Below are 26,641 nucleotides of genomic sequence, written 5' to 3' on the forward strand. Positions count from 1 at the left end.
ATGTGACCTCCCTTGCGCTCCCACAACTGATTACACCAGCATGAGTCCCTAAGCTACAAGCAGGTATCTATGGGGCAAGCAGCTTAAGAGGTGGCTGGCAGGAGCTTTGGGCAGGGCGTGCTCCTTGTTGAATAGAGATTAGCTAAGACAGATCTTCTCTCTAGAGGAGGGAGAAATGTATACACATGCACTCTATCTTTGCTGTAGAGGCAAAGATGGAGAAAAAGCTGAGTGACTACAGTCACATCACTGGAGAAGGCAGCAAAAGATATTCACTTCTAGTAAGACAACAGGGGGCTCTAATGCTACCATAGCTAGGGATTGATTCTCCATGAGGCCCACTTTGGTGGCTGCTGAGATGGTTTTCCTGCCCTTCCTACTTCCTGTGCAGCCTTATAGTAAGGCACATTAAGTGAGGGAGCTTGAGAGAGAGCACAGTTCTGCTTTTGGTAATTGGAGGAAATCCAATGAACACAATCTGTCTGTTGAAGTCTTAACCAGATCAAATGCTATTTGCTTCAAGATGTCTTTCCTATTTCTCCCAACCAGATTCAGCATCTGTCTTATAGAACTTACATTAGACATGTAGATGTCTAATCTCCCTAAAAGCCTACAAGTTCACTGAACATGAAGGCTGTGTCTCATTCATTCTGTATTTCCTGACTTAATTAACACAGAATTCCTTGCATGTGGTAGGCACTCAGTAAGTAAAATGAATTATTTTTGCACAGAGTGAGTACTACATTTTGGCTACCATTACAGGAGTTCCAAGAAAAATCAGTATGTCAAATTTATGACCAGTGGCTGAGATGGTAACATTACTTCTTAGATTACCAGACGATGTTTACTAAAAGTTTTATCTACATGATATTTCATTGAACATCATGATTAATGTACAGACTCTTCTAAAAGAGGCAAGGTTAGGAGTTCCGTTGTGGCTTAGCAGTTAATGAACCTGACTAGCATCCCTGAGAACATGGGTTCAAACCCCGGCCTTGCTCAGTGGGTTAAGGATCTGCATTGCCGTGACCTATGATGTAGGTCGCAGACTCACCTTGGATTGTGCATTGCTGTGGCTGTGGCGTAGGCCGGAGGCTAAAGCTCCAATTTGACCCCTAGCCTGGGGACCTCCATAGGCTGTGGGCATGGCCCTAAAGAGACAAAAAGACCAAAAAAAAAAAAAAAAAAAAAAAGGAAGCAAGATTATAAGTGTTTCAAAAATAAAGCTATCAGAGTTAGAAATCTTGATTAGGAGTTCCCATCGTGGCGCAGTGGTTAACAAATCCGACTAGGAACCATGAGGTTGCGGGTTCGGTCCCAGCCCTTGCTCAGTGGGTTAACGATCCAGCGTTGCCGTGAGCTGTGGTGTAGGTTGCAGACGCGGCTCGGATCCCGCGTTGCTGTGGCTCTGGCGTAGGCCAGTGGCTACAGCTCCGATTCAACCCCTAGCCTGGGAACCTCCATGTGCCCCGGGAGCGGCCCAAGAAATAGCAACAACAACAACAACAAAAGACAAAAGACAAAAAAAAAAAAAAAAGAAATCTTGATTAACTTGTTCCAAAATCCACAAAAGATTAAAGAACCTCATATTACATTTTTCACATTTGAATTCCCTTAGTTTTGCTAGAATTATGGGCTACAATGACATTCAGATGACAAATTAAACCAATCCTCTTGCCCTAAGCAAATGGTATTGTCTCTTGACAGTTCATCATGCCAATAAAGAAACAGCTCCAAAAATAAAAACAGATTTCTAAACCAAAGAGCACTTAAGCATTTTCTAGTATATACTATTACACTGCTACAGATACAATTATTTTAAATGTCACAAAGTCGTTACTTATAAAATTCAAAATATTAGACAACATCCATATATAAATGTATCACTACCAATATGAATTAATTCAGTTTTCCAAGAATAATTTGCTTTATGAGAACTTTAGTTAAGACAGATACTCAACAATGAAACATATTTGTCAATTCATTTGCGCATTCAACAAATATTTATTGCGCACCTTCAAGTAGTAGATATTGAGTGTACTGATTTTTAGACACATTAAAAAAAGGAAATACTGTCCTCAAAAAAAATTACTGAAGGTAGACAGATATGAACCCTCAAAGTTATAAAACCATGTGATAATTGCTAGAGTAGAAGTTTGGGACAAGTGGGTACCATGAAAAAGGTGCCCCAGGGAAGGTTGGAAGGGTAGAAGTCAGAGAACATACGGCCTTGAAAGATGAGTGGGCTGTCACCAGGACAAGTGATGGGATAACACTCAGGCAGAGAGCTCAACCTGAGCTGCCACAGAGGCCTGAGAGCATGTGGTGCACTGGGGAAATAGTAAGTGCTCTAATGTAGCCTGGAGAGGTGTCACTTCACCTGGGTACCCTGAGCCTTGCTGAAGTGCCCAATAAACAGAGACCAATTAGCCTTATATTAAGGTGCCTACACACCTGAGGTGTTTCTCAAAATACCCTGTGGCCCAGAAACTCCTTATGTGAACCATGTAAAATGTATGGCAGTCAGACTAGAGGGTGTCCTAAAGAAATGGATCAATATATACGTAAATAATAGGGACATCTTATAAAAAGGTTTGTAACCACTTAAGGTGGTTTTTGTAAAGAGGAGAAGATTGTGAGGCAGTACTAGATAGTATAGAGAGAAGAAGTCTCTGATGCATGGTTTTCCATATGTCCAAGGAAGCACTATCTGCTGCTTCTTAAGATCAAATCCTAAAGCAAGAATGGCAGTGGAAGAAGGTTCTCCACATGGGAAAGATGACTTGACTTTCATTCCTTAAGATTTTACCTCCTACTTGGGAATCACTCCCTGAACATAGTGCCAATAACACAGGGGCTCCTCGAGGCACTGCTCCCTGTACAGAGTCCGAAGGTGGCCAGGTCACCCTTCCCTTAATTTCTCACAGCATCGCTTACACTAAACTGGAAACTTTCCTAAGGGTTAGGGACCAAATAAGGACAAAAATGCAGAGTAATGCATGATAAGATAACCTAAAGGGAGATAGATACAATGTGTATTCACATAAGTAATCTTATCTACCTCCCTCTTATTGGTTTCCAGGTTTTGTCCTTTGAAGAGTCCTTTGTCTCTCCCTAATTTGAGAATCACCATTTCATACCAACTGATCTTGCTTCTCCTGCCTGGAAATGTCTTTAAGCTTTTATAGGCTCTAAACCTAGAAAGCAAGGCTCAGTGAAGTACCTGAGTCTATTTCTTGTCTGAGGACCCACCTCTATATAGATGAATATAAAGGGTACTGAAAGCTTCTGCTCTGATTTGTATAACTCAAATTCACTAGCCAGAGCAGTATGTCACCACTCTATTTTCAAAAGGATGCCCTATTCTGAGCAGAACATAAAAGGCTACCATCTCACAGAGACACCCATGCAAAGAGGCAAGAGGGCCAATTAAGCACATAGTAAGCGTGAGGGAAAAAATGGGAGTAGTCTCTGACCAACAGGTGAAGCAGGAGAAAGAGATCTCGTCCCGAAGGTAAAAATGAATCTTCCAAAGTAGAAGAGAATGCTTGTATAAGTAACAAGTTCCTTAACAATGAAAGTGTTCAATCAGTGTCTGAATGGCCACTTGGTAGGCATTGTGTAGAGAAGATTTATGCATGTGAAGATGAATGCACGGGGCTCCCTTATGGTTCTGAGAAAGTAAAGTTGGCAAGGCAGGAATACAGATCCTGGTAGGGAGAAAGGCACAGTTCTAACATCTTCACCCCATTTTATAATGAGCACCAGACTTGGCTTACTTTTACCACTAGTCAGCAGGCTCTTAGAAATGATTCTTCACTTGTCTCGTGTGCTAAAGATCCAAGAGATGACGTGATAAATGAAAAAAACCGAATAGTTCTCAAGCCCATGGCAGGTCAATTTATGGTTGCTCTGAGTCTCAATCATTATAGTTATTGTAGTTTTTTAAGATCGGATATAGGCTAAAATTTCAAATGAATTCCAATATTTGGCTTCTGTTGTTATAAGTTCCAACCATAAGTAAAGACTATAAAATATCATGGTTACCGTATGCATCAAGAAAGGAAACAAAATAACAACTTTAGCAAAACACTTTATTAGTAACTAGAAGGGGAAATGCAGCCTAATGAAATGCAGTAGGCCTGCATCATAGCCGAGCACTATATATTTTTTCAATGGAAACATACATAAACACACCCACTGTTTAAGCTGGCTTCTTTAAACTGGGCTCGGTGACTTCATCTTTATCTCCCTCACAAATCTATGTTAGAAACCATCATTTAAGAAACTACACTTGTTTTCTAGCAGCTCCCGACATCAGTGATGCATTACTGCCAAGAGAATTCAGTGTGTGTCGCAAGCTAAACTGATCTTGCCCGGCTGAGGCACAATTTGATTCTCAATTTGTAAACACTGTCAACTTAAAGTGATGGCATCAAGGGAAAAACTGAAGAGCAGAGTGGCATGCTAACTCCACTTTCAAGGGAAAGCTTTAAACATTTTCATAGATGGAAAAAAAATTTCCAATCGTCTTTACTAGAAGAAAGCTTAAGCACATTTTATTTGTTTGATTTTCATCTATTTATTTATAAATGAAAATTGTTCACTGGAAGGACAAGTGAAGAGGTGCAGCTGGAATCTGAACAAACAAAGGCTTGGCAGGCTCCCAGAGGCAGAAATAGTGGAAGCCACTGCCATCCCTAGGGTCCAAAGAGACAAGGGAAGAAAGGAGTTTCTGGGGCCCAGTGAGAATTAGGAACATGGGGGAGGGATGGCCGAGGGGGAAACAGTCCTGGAGGGACACAGCTCCTGCCAGAGCTTTGCAGAATTAGGAAGGGTGTGAGGGAGTAATGTGTCTACCATTCTCTCTTTCCATCCTCCCGTTTCCTGTCAAGGCCAACCCTTGGCTGAACTCAAAAAAGGAACTGAGAAGGTAAAGGAGTCTGGAGAAGCCGTCCAAAGAGGCATCTTTCTAGAGCATAGGACAGGTTGTCCTGGATGGAATACCAGACACAGAAGAGAGTAAGTTGAATATAATCAAAATTCCAGCCTTTCTTAAGCCTGTTTTAAAGTACACCAGTTAGGAACAATAAACCCATTGACCTGATTATATTCTTAAAGACCTTAGAAAAGTTCATTTCCACATGTGGAAATAGTGTATTGGTGCCGCTTTATAAAATGTAATTTCTACCCAGAGGATTTATGATTACAAAAGACAAAAAGTAATGTATAAGGTAAAAGATAATATAGAGGGAGTTTCCCCAGGACATTTTATTGGTTTTTTCTCACCTTATGATGAGTCAAAGCACCAGTCTGTGAATTCAAACTAATTCATTTTCTACCCCCAAAACCTGCTCCTCTTCCTCATGACAGTCTAATTTATCCTTCCTTTACTCTGACCATCCTTTAGTCACCCAACCTTTCATTCCACTTCTCTTCTTTTTGACTCCTCCATCCCCTTCCTAATAACTCAGCATTGTTCATTCTGCTGCCTTTGTCCAATAACGATAACAAGCATAATAATTTCTTAGGATATGTCAAACATAAGCTCTTTATATGTGTGATCTTGTTTAATCCTTACTACACTCTTATGACAAGTACTATAACTACCACCAATAGAAGATATGGAAACTGTACTCAGGATTACAGAGCTGGCATGTGGCAGGCTGGTTTGAAGCCTGTGCTCTGACTCACCTATTCCAGCATAGCAAATTCAACATTTCAAGGCTTAGCTCAACACGTTTGCCCTTTAATGAAGCCTTCCCAATCTCTCCTGTCCTTTCTTCTCCTGTGTTTCCAACGTTTTCCACCCACATTTATTACAGCACACATTATTATTTATGCATTAGTCCATTTATTAGTTCCCTCAACAAATAGATTTTTGGGAGAATACTCTACCAAACACAGGGCTTGCCACAGGTTATCAGGAGTAAGCAAGCTTGGACCTGGCCTCCTAGAGACCAGTGGGAAAGAGAGACTTTCAGCAGATAACCATACAAAAACACTGTAAAATCCCAGATGATAATTGCCATGGAGAAAACCTTCAGGTGCTGGTGATGTGTTTGTCTCCAGGCATCACACAAGTACTGTTAGAGCCCAGCTATAACTTCATTTTCATTTTCTCCATGCTAACTTATTCTCTGTATTGACATGCAGCTAGAGCTGCATTAAAAAACTATAGGAACTGTTTAGACTAGAAATTAGCTTTCTAATTGGAAATTGAAATCAATCTTGTGGAAGTGGAATGGTAAAACTTTTTACCCTCATGAGTTGCAGAAATGAGAAGACAAATATGATGAATGAGAAAGACTGGATTTGACCAAAGGCAAGGTTGTCTCAATGTAAATTTCTCAGTTCAGGAATGTGCTTGTTCTGTTTCAGATAATATGAGTTTGAAAGAGTTCAGAACATAATGAAAATCTCTATTTACTCAAACTTTTGCCAGAAGGAGATGCTGAGCGAAGGTCTAGGAGGACAAACTGGCCCCTAGAAGTTCTTGTCACTGCCTGTTGATATATTTATTCTGTTTATCCCTTTTCCATCTGCAGAGTACAAAAATTTATTCAAGTGAAATCCCAAAATACATCTTTTTTAACTCAAATTTCATGCATTATACACTCAAAGGTATTTCCAGTTATAAAATTGTAATATTTTTAAGCAATTTTAACCTTGCATATTAAGTGCTTCTGAACTAATGGCAGAAAACATAATAAAGGCTCAAGAAGACAATTTGGCTCAGGATATTGTAACTCAGTGACTCAAAAAGAATAATATTGATGTATGCATTTCCAAGGTTTTATCAACAGATACAAAACCCAATTTAGGCTGTAAGCGGTATCATGAAGAGGTGTGAAATTGCTCAAACACGTTAGACATTGGTAGTAAACTCTTTTTTTGTTTCTATTGCCTCAAGACTCAATTTATTGCATTCAGGTACTTGAATTCGCTACTCGAAGTTATGGAAAACTATCCCAATTTGGAAGTGGTTTCTGTTATTGGGGAACTGGAATAAAAAAAATTCACTGATTAACCACAAAGAATGAAGATTCTAGCCTCAGTTTAGGGTGCTACACTAAAATCAGGACTGTCACAGTTGGTTTGACATGGGTATCCATGTCTGCCTTCCTCTTACTCATAATATTCCAACAGGTGTGGGCATGTAAATCAGGTAGTTAATCTGAGAACTTGAAGTCTAATGACAAAAATGCTACATAAACACTGCATTAAACAGTAAAAATCATTGCTTTGGGAATTGCTTGAATTATCCTAGAACTCTGTACAATATTGAACAGTGGAATTATTTACCTTTTCTGTTACAGATCATCTCTTCTAGAAGAGTAAATAAGAATAACAACAATCATCCCCAAGTATGCAGTAGCTTTATTTTTCTTGAAAGTTCCTTAATATTTTCACTTTATATTGAAATTTTCCATCCCTCAGCTATTATTAAGGATTTTAACTGCTTCTTGATCAAGACCATTTTGTTTGTATTGAATGCCTCTTCTTCTAGAAGCAAATTTCCTTCACTTTTGCTCATCACAAGCAAAAAAAAAAAACAAAAACCACAAGACAAATTTACTATTCGCCCACCACTTCTCTTCTTACCTATAACCCAACCGATAGACATGGGAGGAAGCCTGACATTGAGAAATGTTATCAGAGTACCTTTGGTTCACTCAGAATTATACAAACGAGGGACCTTATATTTTTAATTTTTCCCATTTCACTCTCAATACATGTGCATTGTGCTAAATTATGCTCATCACAACATGATTTGGTGCTCTGGATGAAATGAAACCTGTACCTGTAACATTTTGCTATTGCTGTAATTGCACCTTAAATTACATCTCCTTTCACCCATTTCATAAGAACAATATATTTTAAAGTTATTTCCACTTTGATTCAATTAGGTACACATTTTAATTACCATAGATTCCAAAATAGGATAGTCTGAGTTTATGTATATATGTATTAATTATATATGTTTCACAAACACATAAATTATATAAATATATAATATATATATTAATTATAATTTATTAAAAAAATCCTAAGTTAAGGAATAGCAAGTCCTTTTAAAACTAGCAGTTTCTAATAACATCAATAACATATACTAGGAATAAAGATAACCTAAGACTATACAGCATTCAAAAATCACTGTGAAGCTATTTATTACTTCAGTTACACAATTTTGTTACCTCATAAATGCACTTTTTAGAGGAGGAGAAAAAAGTGTTTCCTGAGTTATGCCTTGACAACACTAGCCTGTGCAAAGTAATAAATAAAAAATTAACTACGAGACCCAAGCAGTTTCAAAGACCAATGACTCATTAAGAGGTTTTGACAAACTTACTCTACCAGATCATCACTGCAGAAGTGGAGGAAGCTACTTGCTAAACCATGGTCCCCTCAAAGATACAGAATGAATAATGTAGCAACTACTGCTTCCAAGACACGGAACGTGGGCAAAAACTTACCTTAAATGGAGATGACTTCAAACAGCCTTTGAAACCACTTCATCCTGCCATTCTGCTGTAATGACAAGGATGAAAACTACTGCTACAGGCCTCATCATTTTTCTGCTTCATTTACTGCAAAGGTTCCCAATTTTGCTGCACATTAGAGTCACCAGGTGAAGTTTATTCAAATATTTGTGGGGGTGCCTGGGGGCCAGGCACTGGTGTGTCTAAAAGTTCTCAAGGTGAGTCTAAGGTATGGTCAGGGCTGTGAATTAAGGATTTGCTCCCACAGTTGCTGCTGCTCTGGTTTCCATGCCTTCAGTCTGGCTCTCCTGTGACAATCTCTATATGCTGCCAGAACCATCTTTCTATAATGCCTACAGAATTAAATGCAAACCTGAGCACAGCATAAAGACTCTACACAATCTGCTCTTGAATACCTGACCAGCTGCCTCCCGCTACCATACCCACTGGCTCGACTAGGCACTTATTTCCTACATGCTTGCCTTAGCCTCTCGGCTTGACACTTACTCACATCTGCCGCTCTGAAATTCTCTCCACTATTTATTTGCCTGGAGAAGTCCATCTTTTCCATGAAGCCTCTTCTGACACTCTGGCCCTTCTCCTCTGATGGTGTTCTCAAAGTACAAGTGTACTGATTCTCATGTTTTTATTTTTTTATTTTTTAAGGCCACACCCACGGCAAATGGAGGTTCCCAGCCTGGGGGTCCAATTGGAGCTACAGCTGCTGGACTACACCACAGCCACAGCAATGCCAGATATGAGCCACATCTGCAACCTACACCATAGCTCACGGCAACACCAGATCTTTAATCCACTGAGCAGGGCCAGGGATGCTAGTGAGATTCGTTTCTGCTAAGTCACGACGGGAACTCAATGTTTTTGTTTTTTGAAAACTCATATGAATTGCTATTTTAGAATATATGTCTCTCTCACCTTCATTAGACATTTTTTAAGCAGGGACTATGTCACATTTGCCACTGTTCCACCCAAACTTAGCACACTGCCTAGCATATACTGACATTTTGTATTTGCTGAATAAATGAATAAGTAGCATATGATACTATCCTCACTTATTATAGACAGAACACTAAGAGATTCACATTGGGTCCACTGAAAAAGTCAAGCTTGTACTAAATTCTTTTAAAAGTCATAGTATTCATTTAATATTTAGTAATAGCAATGACAATTATTTAAAAAATTGGCCTTTTGATTAGACTACTAGATGAAGTATAAACAGGTTACAGTCAAAGAAAAACTTTAATTTAACCCTCAAGAGTTCTCTCTTATCATCAACCTCCCCAAACCGCACATTTTCAGAATCATAGCCAGTATATACTCACCTTAGTCTCCGATAAGGGAAGGAAGCCCCCTTAATGCCTACCACAAGTTGGCCTAATTTGGCTGCTCCCATCATGTGACATCTAACCCACAACTCTGGTGAACATGCTTACTTTGTATTTGCTTTCTGATCTGGAAGGAGTGGGAATATGTCCTTTTTTCTTGAAGGTTGTAAAGTGCTTGCACTGAGGACATGGCTTGGTGCTGGCATCAATACGGCCAAGTTCCAAGAAGTACTTGTATTTGATGGAGTCTTCATGTGTTAAGTTATAGATAACTGTTGTTTCTTCCAGGAATTCAAAACATTCTGTTATAGGGCATTTGATTTCCACTTGGCCAAGTTGTACCTGTATGAAAGAGCAAATGGGAGAAGGGAAAAAAGGCACTGGTTATTAAGTTTCTCTTCTTTTTCTTTTTCATACAGTATTGCTTATTTCATGATTACAGTAAAGGATTATTTGACATTTTGCATGATTCTTAACATAATAAGTGATAATCACTTTGGTACCTATATCAGGAAGTATCAAAATAATTACTTACTATATAATGTTTCCAAAATGACTGATAGTGTGCTTATTAAGCATTCTCTATCATTAAATAGAATGATAATCAAATATGAAGACTTAAATGGACCTAAGCCACAGGTTTACCAAAGAAGCAAATTATCAACCTCCCCAAACCATACACACAAGCTCTGGAAACAGTAGGACAACATTCAGACAATGAGCCAGCTAAAGGAACAGTTAGGATGAAAAAGTATTTCAGATTTTTTAATCTGAGTACAAAGTTTCCTTGCCACAACCTTACTAAGTACCAGACTTAGAGCATATTTAACTACTTTTAAAGCAACAACAAAAAAGAGGATTTTGAAAGTCCTTATATATACAGCATCTAGTGGTTTAAAAATCATTGCTGACTGATACCTATGGTCAATTAATCTTTGACAAGGGAGACAAGAACATAAAATGGGAAAAAGAAAGTCTATTCAGCAAGCATTGCTGGGAAACCTGGACAGCAACATGCAAAGCAATCAAACTAGAACACACCCTCACACCATGCACAAAAATAAACTCCAAATGGCTCAAAGACTTAAATATACGACAGGACACCATCAAACTCCTAGAAGAAAACATAGGCAAAACACTCTCTGACATCAACATTATGAATATTTTCTCAGGTCAGTCTCCCAAAGCAATAGAAACTAGAGCAAAAATAAACCCATGGGACCTCATCAAACTGCAAAGCTTTTGCACAGCAAACGAAACCAAAAAGAAACCAAAAAGACAACTTACAGAATGGGAGAAAATAGTTTCAAATGATGCGACTGACAAGGGCTTAATCTCTAGAATATATAAACAACTTATACAACCCAACAGCAAAAAAACCAATCAATCAATGGAAAAATGGGCAAAAGACCTGAATAGACATTTCTCCAAAGAAGATACACAGATGGCCAACAAACACATGAAAAAATGCTCAACATTGCTGATTATAAGAGAAATGCAAATCAAAACTACCATGAGATACCACCTCACACCAGTCAGAATGGCCATCATTAATAAATCCACAAATAACAAGTGCTGGAGGGGCTGTGGAGAAAAGGGAACCCTCCTGCACTGTTGGTGGGAATGTAAACTGGTACAGCCACTATGGAGAACAGTCTGGGGATACCTTAGAAATCTATACATAGAACTTCCATATGATCCCGCAATCCCACTCTTGGGCATCTATCCGGACAAAACTCTCCTTAAAAGAGACACATGCACCCGCATGTTCATTGCAGCACTATTCACAATAGCCAGGACATGGAAACAACCCAAATGCCATCGACAGATGATTGGATTTGGAAGAGGTGGTATATATACACAATGGAATACTACTCAGCCATAAAAAAGCATGACCTAATGCCATTTGCAGCAACATGGATGGAACTAGAGAATCTCATCCTGAGTGAAATGAGCCAGAAAGACAAAGACAAATACCATATGATATCACTTATAACTGGAATCTAATATCCAGCACAAATGAACATCTCCTCAGAAAAGAAAATCATGGACTTGGAGAAGAGACTTGTGGCTGCCTGATGGGAGGGAGAGGGAGTGGGAGGGATCGGGAGCTTGGGCTTATCAGACACAACTTAGAATAGATTTACAAGGAGATCCTGCTGAATAGCATTGAGAACTTTGTCTAGATACTCATGTTGCAACAGAACAAAGGGTGGGGGAAAAAAAGTAATTGTAATGTATACATGTAAGGATAACCTGACCCCCTTGCTGTACAGTGGGAAAATAAAAAAATAAATAAATAAATAAATTGGCAAAAAAAAATAAAAATCGTTGCTGAAATAACCCTTTATTTTCCCTGAATCTTCCAGGTAAAGAACAGATAACTGTTTCCATGTCATCAGAATCACAGGAACAAGTAAGAAAATTAAACAAATCACAACATTGTTAAAAAAGAAAATCCCTATGAGATCTTGGCTACTACTGAGACAATTTATAAAATGAATTTCTTCAAAGAACTATAGAGTTAGATTGGAAGAGAGAAGAAGAAATATACTGGAATGCTATGTTTATCATTTATTTGGTAGGGGAATCCAGCTATGGCTAGCATTAAAAATTACAGTATAAGATTCAAGTACAAAGTGTGGACATAATTAAATCTTAAAAGATCAAGAAAAACAAACTGCTTTCCAAAAAGAAGAACCTAGAATTGCTTTGCATAAGTATTAGAATAGAACTCTTTACATTCATGGAATCATAATCTCTTTAGTCCACCTTCGGGTGGCAAAGGGAGGCAATGACAGCCCCAAAGGGCAAACACTCAACTATTTCTTTTTTCATTTAGGTGAACTTGACATTCTGAGAAGGTAAAACACATTGACCTTAATGGGAAAAGCCGGCTGCGAGGACAAAAGGAGGAATGGGAAAAAGCCACATGATCTGGGGAAAGAAAATCTCTACAATGAGCAATTAACAAAAACCCTAAACTCCTGGTAACTTTTCTTTTAACTTGCCTGTTTATCTGGCACAGACTTGAGGAAAGATAGTTAAGAAGCTACAGGTTGTAGGATGATTGGGAATGATATATTTCATGCCAGTAAAGGGCAGAAACCAGACTGATAGTGAAATGAAAAAAAAATCTGGCTTTCAATAAACCACATTATTAGTACTGACTTGTTGAAATACAAGTTGCTATATCATTTTATGCTACTATTGCACAAAACATGGTCAAGAGAGGTTTTTCACATATTAGCCCAATGTGATTTTTTTTTTTTTCTGCCCTTTTGGGTACGTCTGTTTACAGTTATAATCAGATTTTTTACTATTAGATTTACTACAGAGTTGTAACACAAATTATATTTTATAATAAGTTATTTTCAATTACAGCTTAAGGCAGAGGCTATACAGATGTACTGGTGATTTACAACTTTGTGATAATTTCTGCTGTTCAGCCAAGTGACTTAGTCATGCATATATGTTCTTTTTTTTTTTTTTTGTCTTTTTTTTTTGTCTTTTGTTGTTGTTGTTGTTGCTATTTCTTGGGCCGCTCCGGGGGCATATGGAGGTTCCCAGGCTAGGGGTTGAATCGGAGCTGTAGCCACCGGCCTACGCCAAAGCCACAGCAACGTGGGATCCGAGCCGCGTCTGCAACCTACACCACAGCTCACGGCAACGCTGGATCGTTAACCCACTGAGCAAGGGCAGGGACCGAACCCGCAACCTCATGGTTCCTAGTCGGATTCGTTAACCACTGCGCCACGACGGGAACTCCCTGTGTTCTTTTTTTAATGTCACATTTTTTATTATAGTATAGTTGTTTACAGTTTTGTATCAATTTCTGCTGTACATCATTTGCATATATATTCTTTTTTCAAATGTTATTTTCCAGCATGGCCTATTCCAGGAGATTGGACATAGTTCCCTGTGCTTGGGGTTAGTAGATGCAAACTATGACATTTAGACCATTCTAAATAAGGTCAACAATAAGGTCCTACTGTATAGCACAGTATTGTGCTAGAGTTTAATCTGCAGTGTTTTTATCTTCTTGGTTACACATAAAATAATACTGTATCCTACAACTGATTACATGGTAGATTTCAATGAAATGTGGTTTTTTATGGGTTAGGCTTTGTGATGGATTCTGGGGTGATGAGACAAGACAGAGACAGGGCTTCTATTGGAGGAAATATATGATAAACAAGTGAATAAATCAGGCAAACTGTAATCAGAGCATGAAGAAACTACACATCAGGGAAGGTATCTCTGAGGAGGAGGTAACTAAGCACAAAAGGGCCTGTCATGCAGAGAACTTGGGGAAGGGACTGCCTGGCAAAGGAAACGATAAGCTCTGGGGCAGAAGGTGCCTAATGCACCTGTGTGAAGGGAACAGAACTAAGTGACTGAAACATATATTAAGTCAACCAGAAATGCAGGCCATATTAACTGTGATAGGAAGTACGGATTGTGTTCCAAGTTCACTATGAACCATTGACTGGTTTTGTGAGGAGGAATGACTTACATTTTAAGAAATGTTCAGGCTTTTCCTGGAGAATACACTGTAGAAAGACAAAAGGGGAGCTTGGGAGAACAGTAGGACCCTAGATTGTAGCTGTTCTTCCTACCAGGGGCATCTGACTGTTGCAGGTGTCCAGGCGGTAGATGACAGATGACTGAACTAGGTAGCAGATATGGGGTGAATTCTGGAAGTGTAACTAATGGAGTTTGGGGATGGGCCAGATATGGAGGATGAAGTATAGGGAGGAATCAAGGGTGACTCTAGGTTTTTTGCTTGAATGATCTGATGACTGGTGGGTCTCACTTGTTGAGAGGTTTCTAAAAAAATACAATTTACATGGATGATTGATATTTGCTGGAAACGGTTCACTGCAAATTTAGTAAAGATCATGAATTCATCCAAAAACTGTTATGTTGAACACCTACAATATTACAGGTAAAGGATACAAAGGTCGAGGATATAAAGTATGAATGAATCCTGCCTTTATGGAACTTGAGAATACAAAATTAAAATTAAATTTGTGTTGGTAGCCTCTTCTAGCAACCTGAGATTTAATGGCACTTATTCATTTATATTCTGCCTAAAGTTAAAAAACGATTAGGAATAATCAGCATATGCAAACGTTGGCAGATTGGTATTATAAACACTTAAGTGCCCATTCTTTGGCTTCAATAATTATCAACTCTTGGTAAATTTTTTTTTCTGTGCTTTGACCCACATGGTCCTCCATTAATATTTTGAAGCCAATACCAGACATCATGTCATTTCAATCATAATTATTTCAGCATGGGTTTAAAGAAAATAAGAAGTTGTTTAAAAAATATGACCATGATACCAGCCAGATATTTCCCAAAATGACAAGAATTCTTTAATATCAATTTAACAGTTTAAACTTCTAGTTATAGGATTTTATGTATTTAATATACTTGAAACAAAGGTCTAAATTTCTGTTGTATTCAATGCTAATACCATTATTTATATCACTGTAAAATATGCTCTCCAATTCTGAACAAAAACATGTCCATTCTTGTAAAACAAAATTACTTAACTCTAACACAGCCTCCAAGATCGCTAGTAAGAGACACTATTATCCACTTAATGCTCCAGCTAGATGGCTAATTTACCACCCGGGGGAACTCAAAAGTAATTTAGTGACACAGGTGGGGAAGACCTCTGGAAAAGTGGCAGATTAATTAATTAAATCCTCCCAAGAAAAGGACAGAGAAAGAATAAACCTTGGACTCTGAAGCTCAATTTATCAACTGCTTGGTTTATGAGTTTGATTTTGGTTTTAAGTGTTGGTCAAGATAGTTTACAGGGTGCCTTGACCTTTTAGTCACTTAACAACCAAGGGATTTCAGATTTCTTCTTTCTCTAAAAAAGGGACATGCTAATATGGTAAAGGAGAAGAGAATACCACAAAAGCAATAATAACAATCATGAAATGTATACAGCACATCCGCCATGCCAGGCACTGTTAGACAAAACACCTTCTGTGCATTAATTACATTGTGAAGCACCATAGAGGCAAGTTAGTTTATGGGTTCATGGATTTCCCCATGATTTTTATCATTAGTGGTTATAGGAAGGTGGCTGCTTTTCTTATAAATATGCTTTTTTGTTTTGTTTACTCAGCAGATATTACAGAGCATTGTGCTAAATTTTTTAAGAAAACCAATTAAAATCATCGAGTCAAATATCTCAGAAGTTCTCTCAACACCAAGCAAGAAAAATATAAAGAGAATCACATTTAGCCACATCAAGTAAAAGTCCAATTATCAAACAAAGAAAATATCTTAAAAGCAAGAGAAGAAAAAGACATTCCCACATGGAAAACTTAAGTTCCAGGTGTTTTTCTGGTAAATTCTACTGAGAATTTAAGGATGAAACAACATCAACACTGCACAACTACTCTTAGTGAATAGTGATAAAAAGAGGGGAGGATCACTACTGTTTTATGAGGCCAGCATAATCATGATTTTGAAACTCGATTAAGGACATTGCAAGAAAGGAAAACTACAGGTTGAACTCTTTGCAAACACAGATTCAAAAATCCTAAACAAAACATTAGCAAACCAAACTGGACAATACATGAAAAAGATAATATATTATACTCAAAGTGATTTTTTTTTTCTGGAAGAATGCAAGATTGGTTTAACATTTAAAAATCAATTGCTATAACTCACACATTAATAAAATAAATAAGAAACATCAGATGATTATCTCAATAGAAAGAGGAAACGTTATTTGATAAGTTCAACATTCATTCTTGGTAAAACTTTAGCAAACTAGGAAGAGGCGAAAACTTCCTTAACTCAATACATTATATATATAAGAAAACTACAGTAAACGTAACACTCAATGGTGAAATAGTGAAAGCTTTCTTCTTCAGACTGGAAATGGGGTAAGTATGTACCACCATCATTTTTAACATTGACTAGAGCTCATAGCTAATGCAAGGAGAAAAATATAAATGAAAATAAAATAATTAGAAATGAAGCTATAAAATCCCCCATTTCTTGCAGATTGCATAACTGTATATGTAGAAAATCCAAAATCATCTACAGCTAAACTATTATGATAAATAAATGAATTTAGAAAATTTGCTGAATAGGTCAACACACAAAAATCAAATGTACTTCTATAGACTAGTAAGAAGTAATTTCAAAATACTATTTAAGAAATAATATAATTTATAACAATATTAAAAACATTAAATATGAATAAATGCAACAAAAGTTGTTCTCTACCCCATGTTGAAATATCTTATATATTTTTGGAAAAATGAGAAGAAGCAACTGAGGAGTTCCCGTCGTGGCTCAGTGGTTAATGAACCCCACTAGCATCCATAAGGTCGATCCTTGGCCTCGCTCAGTAGGTTACCATCCGGCGTTTCTGTGAGCTGTGGTGTAGGTTGCAGACTTGGCTCGAATCTCGTGTTGCCATGGCACCGGTGTAGGCTGGTGGCTACAGCTCCAATTAGAGTCCTAGCCTGGGAATCTCCATTTGCCGTGGGTACAGCCCTGAAAAGGCAAAAGGCCAAAAAAAAAAAAAAAAAAAAAAAAAAAGGCAGCAAATACATGGGAGGAATACTTCAGGTTCTTTTTATGTATGTGTGTGTCTGTGTGTGTCCTAGGCCAGGGATCAGATCTGATGGCGAACTAAGTCACAGCAGCGCTGGATCCCCTGTGCTGGGACAGGGATCCAACCTGCATTCCAGCCTCCCGAGCCGCTGCTGATTCCTTGCCCTTCAGCAGAAGCTCCATATACCAAGTTCTTGAATTCGAAGATTCACTATAGTAAAGATGCAAATTCTATATCTAGAGATTCCAAGCCATTTCAATAAAATTTTCAGCAGTTTCTCTCTCTTATTTTCTCTCTCTTGCTTTCCCTCTTGGTCTCTCTCACTCTTTCTTTTTTATGAGGGGAAGGTGGATTCAAAATTACAAGCTGATTCTAAAATATATATAGATAGTCATGATAATCCTGATAACAAAGCAATGAGACTTGTTCTAGCTGATATAAGATGAACCATAAAGCTACAGTAATTACAATAGTGTGACACTGGCACAAGGATAGAGAAGGATAAATAAGAGAACAATGGAGCAGAAAAGAGTTCAGAACAGAACCACTAATATGGACACTTGATGTTTCAAAACTATAGACCAGTGGAGTTCCCGTCATGGCTCAGTGGTTAACGAAACCAAATAAGAACCATGAAGTTGCAGGTTCAATCCCTGACCTTGCTCAGTGGGTTGAGGATCCAGCGTTGCTGTGAGCTGTGGTGTGGGTCACAGACACAGCTTGGATCCTGTGTTGCTGTGGCTCTCGTGTAGGCCTGTGGCTACAGCTCTGATTAGACTCCTAGCCTGGGAATCTCCATATGCCACATGAGTGGCCCTACAAAAGGCAAAAAGACAAAAAGACAAAAAAAAAAAAAAAAAAAGAAACTATAGAGCAGTGAGAAGGACATGTTTTACAATAAAGTGTGCTGGGTCACTCAAATATCTATTATGAAACTGTCTTAATTCCTACCCCAAACCACTAGACTGTGGCTATAGTTAGAAAAGATGAAACAATAAAACTTCTAAAAATGATCAAGAAGAATATCTTCATGACCTTGGGGAGGGGAAAGGTTTCTTACATATGACACTAAAAAAACTCACCATTTAAAAAATATTGATACATTTGACTAAAATTTATTATTATTATTTTGTCTTTTTGCTATTTCTTGGGCTGCTCTCGTGGCACATGGAGGTTCCCAGGCTAGGGGTCGAATCGGAGCTGTAGCCACTGGCCTACGCCAGAGCCACAGCAACGCGGGATCCGAGCCGTGTCTGCAACCTACACCACAGCTCACGGCAACGCCGGATCGTTAAACCACTGAGCAAGGGCAGGGACCGAACCCGCAACCTCATGGTTCCTAGTAGGATTCGTTAACCACTGCGCCACGACGGGAACTCCTTGACTAAAATTTAAAGGTCTGTTCATCAATAGATAATGAAACACAAATAATGAAAACACAAATTCAAATTGGAGAAGATATTTGCAATATGTAAAGGACAAGGTTTTGCTTACAGTATATATATGAAGAGCTTCTCCAAATCAATAAGAAAAAGGCAACCAACCCAACAGAAAATTGGCTGAGGCTTTTCACAAAAGAGGATGTGTAAATAACCAATAAACATGTGAAAATATGTTTCTCTTCATGAGTTGTCAGGGAAATGAACATTAAAGCCAAAATGACATGTAATTTTGAAGGAATTCATTGAGTTCTCCTAACTCTCAAATATTCCACAAAATAATGTTTAAATAGTTAAAACAATAAATATACAATTAATGCAGTTTTCTATTCAATCATGCCAAATATATTTTTTATGTACAATCACCCCTTTATGTTACTTAAACTTTTCCTTTTTCCTTTCTACCGAAACTTTCATGCTTCCTTATCTACTTAAGCATAGTTTTTTCTTTCTTTTTTTTTTTAATGGCTGCATCTGAGGCATATAGAAGTTTCCGTGGTAGGGGTTCGATCAGGGCTACAGCTGAGGCCTACACTGCAGCTTGCAGCAATGCCAGATCCTTAACACACTGAGCAAAGCCAGGGACCGAACCCATATCCTCAAAGAGACAATGTTGGATCCTAACCCACTGCACTACAACGGGAGCTCCCCAGTTAAGCACATTTTAATTCAGTTTTTTTTTTTTATAAGATCAGAAAGTCTAATAGTTTAAAAACCAAAAAGTACAAAGTCAATCTAAATTCGCAAGTCTCTTTCTTACAACTACACTCTGTTTCCCATCTATCTCACCAAATGTTGCTGTTTCCTCTCAAGAAAATTTTTAAGCATATTCCAGAAATGTAAATACATATATTGCTACTTTTTTAACCCAAATGGGATAGCAAATAATGTTCACCTTGTTTTCCTTATTTGACAATATATTGTGGAGATACATCATATCACACGTGAAGAGTTTCCTTTTTTGTTAGTTTTTAATAACTGCCTAGTATTCCACTGTACTATAACCAGTCTTATCTCCCATGCTGATGGACATTTATATTGTTTCTAGTTATATTTTACTATGGCAAACAATGCTGCAATGAATAATCTTATACATAAATTATTCACATGTTCAAAGTGTATCAGGAAGAAAAATCCCCTATGTTAGAATTGCTGGATCAAGGGAACATATTTATATTTTTAATAGACAGTCCTAATTTGCTCTCAATTAAACAGATTTAAAAACTCACAGTGAAGATGCAACAAAGTGACACAAAAGGAATAATTTTTGAATGCTTACAATAACATTTTATCCAAGATTTGGGTATTCAAAGAGTAATAAATGCTTCTTCCTTAATTTTTGAGAAAGAATTATAAACCTAATCCAATTTTTTTCCTTGAAAAGAACACTGTGATGTATTATTAGATTGTAAGAAAACATTTTTTTAGGATTCAATAACTTATCTTGATTCTTTAAGAAGACAACACCCAAACTCTAATCAGTCCCCAAAGAATACTAATATGAAGGGATTTTTTCAAAGCAAATTACTGGGTAACTATTTAAACTGAAAGAGAAATGTATAATGTGTGTTCAGATAAACAGAATGAGAACATACTCAACTAAATTGACAGAATTTACTTCTGAAAGGCAGAAATTTTAGAATAGACTAGACATTTGGATATACAACAAAGACAGAGATATTTCCAAAAGAAAAAAAAAACTGAGCTTAGTTTGTTGAAATGTAACTACACTTTTTTTCATCATTACACTAATCTAAATCAGATATTCCAATTTATTACAATCTGAAAAGAAAGACACTGCACAGGTAATTTATGAAAAGAATCCCAAAATGGGAACCAGATACAGGATTATGGTGTTATCTATGTGGTTTCAGATCTTTGGGCCCAGGGACACACACAACCAACTCTCTTAGAGATTGACTAATTTACCTTTAGGATTCCCTGCTGGCTCTAAAACTGTATAATTATATATGTGCTCTAACTTACAAAAAGATCGAGAGGATGTAAGCTCTGGAGCTTTAGCTCCAGCTTTAAAAGCTGTGGAATATAGTATATTCCAGACTCAAATTGGCTCTGGTCCTTACTACTAGTTTCTTAATCTTTTCCTTGCCCAGCATCTACATCCGTCAAAATCAGAATGGGAATTTACCAATCAAATTTGGTTGTTTAGAAGACTATCAGTTAATTTACATAAAATACCTGCAACAGTACCTGACAGAAAATACTCAGTAAACGTTTGCTAATATTTATCTTCATTGATAGACAGCAGTATTTCACAAAATTAACTTCAGAAATTAAAAAACTTTTATGCTTATTTCGTATGCAAGGAAAACATTTAAAATTCTCTAATTATTTCTAATTCATAATTTGGTATTCTCATTCACAATTCAGTGTCCTTTCTCCAAAAGCATATTAATTACATAAAGGAAGATAAATAAAGGTACAAATGACATGTTTATGCTGTATTCCAATAAACAGAACTGAATGCTGAGATATAAAAGAAAAACAATCTTATACATTTACATCAAAAACATTCCCCTTTTTGAAATAAATTTAACCAAGAATGGAAATACAGATGCATGGTTATAGAAATGTAGCTATACTGTTCACAGTAATTGTCATGAAATAGCACTGAAAATATTTTAGTTGATTCAGTATCACAGAGTGATATCAGCATTACTCTATAGAGGGGAACCTTAAGAGTTTGTTTTACCCAGAGGTTTAACTTCAGTGAAGGGGGGTAAGTGAAAATTTCAGAGTAGAAACAACTTTAAGCTTTAAAAAAAATTTACAGAGCTCACAAGAAACCTTTTATACTTTCTCTCTCCCCTTCTTCACTGGTGTCTTTTCCTTGGCCTTTTAAATATCCTAAAAATGCCAAAAGCAAACCAAAGCAAAAGCCACCAGTGGTTTAGTTATGGAAAACTATTCTGCTCTTCCACCAATCATATTAAATTCACTTAACACGTCTGAAAAGTGAAATAAGAAAGCAAAAAAATTTCAATAGTTGATTTTGAGGACATACGCATATTAGTGCCCAATTAGAGCCTATGAGTCAAATGCGAGTGTATTTAAGGTACTAGAGTCAAGGAAAATTATTGCAAAAAATAGACATATAAGCCCAGAGGAGTAATGTGTTATCTCCCCTAGTTTTTTGCATGTACGCACCAGGGTAATTTGAATTCTCTTTTGGGTCTTATAGAACATGTTTTCCCATACTTTTTGTTGAGGGACCGTTAAACACCTGAGGACAGCTATTGCGACCCTTCAGTCCTTTTTTCCCCCCCAGGAAAACATCGCACTGTAACTATTCCTCACCTATTGTTTGAAGACTTTCCCTCTTCTTACCTTTTCGGTTTGTAAAAATGTCATACCCAGAAACCAAGGCCATCATGCAGGTGTGGCCTGCCCACTAGGGAAACAGAATTATCCTTGACCACAACAAAAATTGAAAAAAAGGAAAAAGAAAAGAAAAAAGTTCCCAGGAATTAAGAATTACCAAATTTAACCCAAGAAGAAGTGGAAAATATGAACAGGTCAATTATAAATAGAAAACATTGGGGCATGTATTCTTCTAGGAAAGCATCTATTTTCTAGATTTCAACCTTTTTGCAATTGAATATTCTCTTACTGCGAATATCCTTGTGGCAAAATAATATTCTTTTTCTCTCTGGTTTTTATCTCTTTCCTTATCTTGTTTGTTTTTCTCCTCCTGTCTTTTTCTCATTTTCATTACTTTTAATTTGGCTTTAAATCAGGCTCCTAAAATAAGTGCTCTTCTAATTTTGTTTCTTAAAATGACTAGCTTTGGGGCTTGCTTATCCTTTATATTGCTTTTTTCCCTTTAGTGTTCCTTTCTTTTGATTTTTAGTTAGTATTATGCTTGTCCTATTTTTATTTGTTTCATTTTGTTATTCTTTCCCTAGTCTCTTATGATCACTTTGTTCTCTGCTTTTACCCTTTCATAATGAATACAGTATTTGCTGTTCCAAAAATTCTGGTATGAAATAGTCTGTCTTCATTATTTTCTTGAGTTTATAATTTTTTTCCTTTCTCTTTAAGTGTTTCTCAATTTCTACGCCGTTAAAACTTTTTTGGTAACTTTTTTCTAAAATTTATTTTCACTTCTACTTGATTGCGAATACAGTAAGTGTACCATAAAAATATTAATTTTGAAGTATTAAAGTTCTTTTCTAGCCATTTACATAATCTTTTAAAATGTTTCTTGGACATTAAAAATACTCTAATCAAGAGATGTAAGATTTTATATTGGTTTCTATTACATCAGAGCTTTAATGGTTTAAGTGAACTCCTCTATGGGCTCGCTATTTATCTACTTGATCTGATTCTGAGAGAAATACTAAAATTGCTTACTATAAGTTTTTTTCAAATTATCTTTGCACTTCTAGTTTATATAGCTTTGGTTTATATATTTGACTGTAATGTTGCTTGTTACATACAAGCTTATGACATCATAAATAGTCTATTTGGCGTTTTTACATTTAAATTCTACCTCATCAGAAATTAATACTACCGCTTCTTTTCTCTTTCTATTGCCATTTTCTTCCTACAGCTCTGCTTGTTTCTTTTCACCTCAACTTCATTTTAAATTACTTTGCTGGAAATAATTCTATGGATTAAGTCAATACTCAAATATTTATTCAGTGCCTACCATAGACAAGGCACTCTACTAGCTACTGGGGGGAATTCAAAGATGAATCAACTACCTTCAAATAATTTTCAGTTTATTAGGGGAGACAGACATGGGCATAAATAACCACGGCTCAGGCAGGGAAGCACACATAAGAACTGGTGTTGACGGCTCAAAAGAAAATGGGAAAGAAGAAGGCATTTTAGTTAAACCATGAAGAGTGAAAAGGACTGTAATGCATAGATGTGACTATGTCTTATTTCTTAAATAGAAAAGTATGAAAAATTATTTAAAATACATACCAAATAATGTCAGGTAAGAAAACATTGTATTTATATGTTCTAAATATGTAAAATCACATGTGAAAAAACCACGGACTCAGAGGGAAGAAGAAGGAATTACTAACAATGGATTTTTCAGGTGGTAGAATTATTTTTTCTTATTTAATGTTCTAGTACTTCTGTTAAAATTTTTATTATGCAGTTATTTTTTTGCATTAGTGTTTTCTGAACTGTAATAGATGATAGATCCAGAATTGTTAGCAAAACCAGTAAACCAAAACTTTGCATTGCTCTTAAAAACAAGACAGAATACTGAGAATTATGGGTACAGGATTTTACTTATCAAAACTGAACTACGAACATTATTTAAGTCTGTTTCTGAATACACTTAGTCTAGGTTTATAGCCTGTACCACTGCACTAATGAATTCTGGGCTTTGTCCTAACTGCAGTGTGCCCTGGAGAAAGCAGACATTTCCCAAGTAAATGAAACCCTATGGGAATCTCCTCCCACACAGTGCTGACGTCATCTCAGCTAATTCACAGAAAGTGACATTCCTTTTATGGAGCCGATGTCAAAACAGTCTTTTAAAAAAACATTCAGAAACCTTTCTTCTTGAAAACTGGTTAACAAATAAAAGACAAAAATCACTCCTTATGATACTACTTGTACACCTGGAAGTAGTCCGAGTTTGACAAACCTTAAAAACACATATTCTTGTATTTTAACTCACAGCCACTTTAATGTTTGTGGTTTTTTCCCCCTATAAGTTTTGGTCTTTTACTATTGGCATGCATCCATCGATGGTTTCCTAGATGTTAAACCAAGTCAACGCAGTTTTCTAACTTGAAAAGAGGAATTTCAACAGAGCCTTTTCCTGCCAAAACACAAAGTATCTTTGTGCACCATCCATCTAGTTCTAGGAATGGTCTGTTCATTACCTGGAGTTTTTAGATTCAATAAAGAAAAATAGAATTCCCTGCCTGACTTCTAATCATTATTTCCAGATATAAAATACTGTTTAGTGTAGAGGGACCAAGTCTTCCTTTATATCTCCCAGGGACAAAGTTAAAGGGTATATGAATATAAAGAGAGAAAAAAATGTATTTTTTTAAAAACACCTGTATTTTCTTTTGATGTTTGAATTTTAATACCTCTAAAACAGAGAGAAATCTTATCCTAGGAGCATAGCAATTTATGTTAAAAATACGACTGGGCTAGAGAGGCATCTACAAAAAGCTTGGTTGAATGAATATAGCACAAACTCTTACTGAAAAGTTTTGTTATTATATTGGAAAAGGACTGGAATACCCAGCATGCCTACAGTGTTAAATGTCTTGATTTACTGCACATACATTTTAGAAAAGCCTACTCTGCTGCAACGGAGTTTCTTCATTTCTTTAGGAGATTGCAATACAAAGGTTCCAACCTCTTGACTTGGCTGCTGGCCAACAGGGTAAATACTGCTCATGCATCAGAACTGAGAAAGCTTGAATGGGAGGTTTTTGATGGAAACAACAATCCACTTAAGAAAATTAGCTAAAATAAAGTATATAGGAAGATGGTAAAATAGAGAACACATCAGCAGACTCTGCGCTACATGAAAACAGTAAAACACATCACTATATTTTAACAGAGAAAATGGTCATAAGTCAAAATAAAATTCAAGTTTTTAAAAAAAAACTCTTCGGCCTTTCTCTTCTAGGCCAAATATAGAAAAACATGTAGAAGGGAGAATAGTAACATAATTTAAATGTCTTTACATAGCATTTATAAATACTATATATAAGTACATATGCTATTTTGTATTAGTATTATTTCCAGTTTTATTATATGTTCTCACCTCATTTTTATATTGAATTATGATAAATTTTGCCATTATACATACTCTAGAAATTTAATTCTCTTGGAATCATACAGATATATATCAGGAAACAGAGACAGATATACATATAGGAGATATATACATAGGATATATATATGGGGATATATATAGAGAGAGGATATATACACATATATACACATATATGATCCTAATCTGGGGTCCCGAAATTAGCTTCTACTATTATTATGACTTTTTTTTTTTTTGGCCACACCATGTGGAAGTTTTCATGCCAGGGACTGAACCAACACCACAGCAGTGACTCAAGCTGCTGCAGTGACAATGCTGGATCCTTTAACTGCTGAGCCACGTGAGAACTCCCTATTACTATTACTTGACAGCTACACTTTGCATGTGAAAAAATGCTACTGTACTATGAGTACATCACAGGTTTTTTTGTATTTAATTCTCTTCATCTAATAAGGGAGATAGATTTGGGCAGTTACATCATTCACACACATACCTCGTCTTCCATGAAATCAAGGGTCTCCCAGGAAAGCAATGCCATTCCTAGAGAGTATAGGAACTGCATATGGAAACGGGCTTCCTAAAAAGACGCACTTGATAAAAATCTACCTTTGGTTCTCTCTTTTTTTGGATAAAGGTTTTTAATATTTGTTCTAGTTTGGCCCTCTCAAACAGGAATACACAGTGCCTTTTGTTCTTCATTCCACCACAGAAAAATGGAGCAATGATGACATGCTCATGCTCTATAGTAAGGGCTTAAATTGTAAACCTTCCAGAAACTTCTGGTATTGTCACAGTAAACCGAATGATGGTGATGATGATAGGTGGCAGCGAACACCTATTGATGCTTTAATCCAAACTGAATCACTGCCAGAGCCTGGACACACTGTCACTAAGCAAGTCCCTGTGGATGCCTACCCAGACCTGGCAAAATTAGTCACTTGGAATAATAATGCCATGCTGCTAGTGGCCACCAAAACTCTTTAATACTTAATCAA

General features: G+C 36.8%; 1 protein-coding gene across 3 annotated transcripts in view; it reads right to left on the reverse strand.

Moving 5' to 3' along the window:
• RNF217 (ring finger protein 217) overlaps positions 1-26,641 on the reverse strand; it is a 128,019-nt gene that overhangs the window by 40,509 nt on the left and 60,869 nt on the right. For 2 of the 3 annotated variants that reach the window (XR_014804657.1, XM_021072754.2), the window contains exon 2: positions 9,935-10,168. Coding sequence is in view for 1 of the 3 variants with exons in the window: in XM_021072754.2 (XP_020928413.1) it covers positions 9,935-10,168 (234 nt within the window). In the remaining 2 variants the exon portion in view is untranslated. Of the gene's footprint in view, positions 1-9,823; positions 10,169-26,641 lie in introns of all 3 variants that reach the window. The other variant, XR_014804662.1, reaches the window with a different exon arrangement.

This window comes from Sus scrofa, chromosome 1 (genome assembly GCF_054392235.1).
Source record: "Sus scrofa isolate SSC_HxYL_T2T_F1_AM1 chromosome 1, Sscrofa_HxYL_maternal_Yorkshire_Landrace_v2.0, whole genome shotgun sequence".
In the NCBI taxonomy this organism is placed as follows: domain Eukaryota; kingdom Metazoa; phylum Chordata; class Mammalia; order Artiodactyla; family Suidae; genus Sus; species Sus scrofa.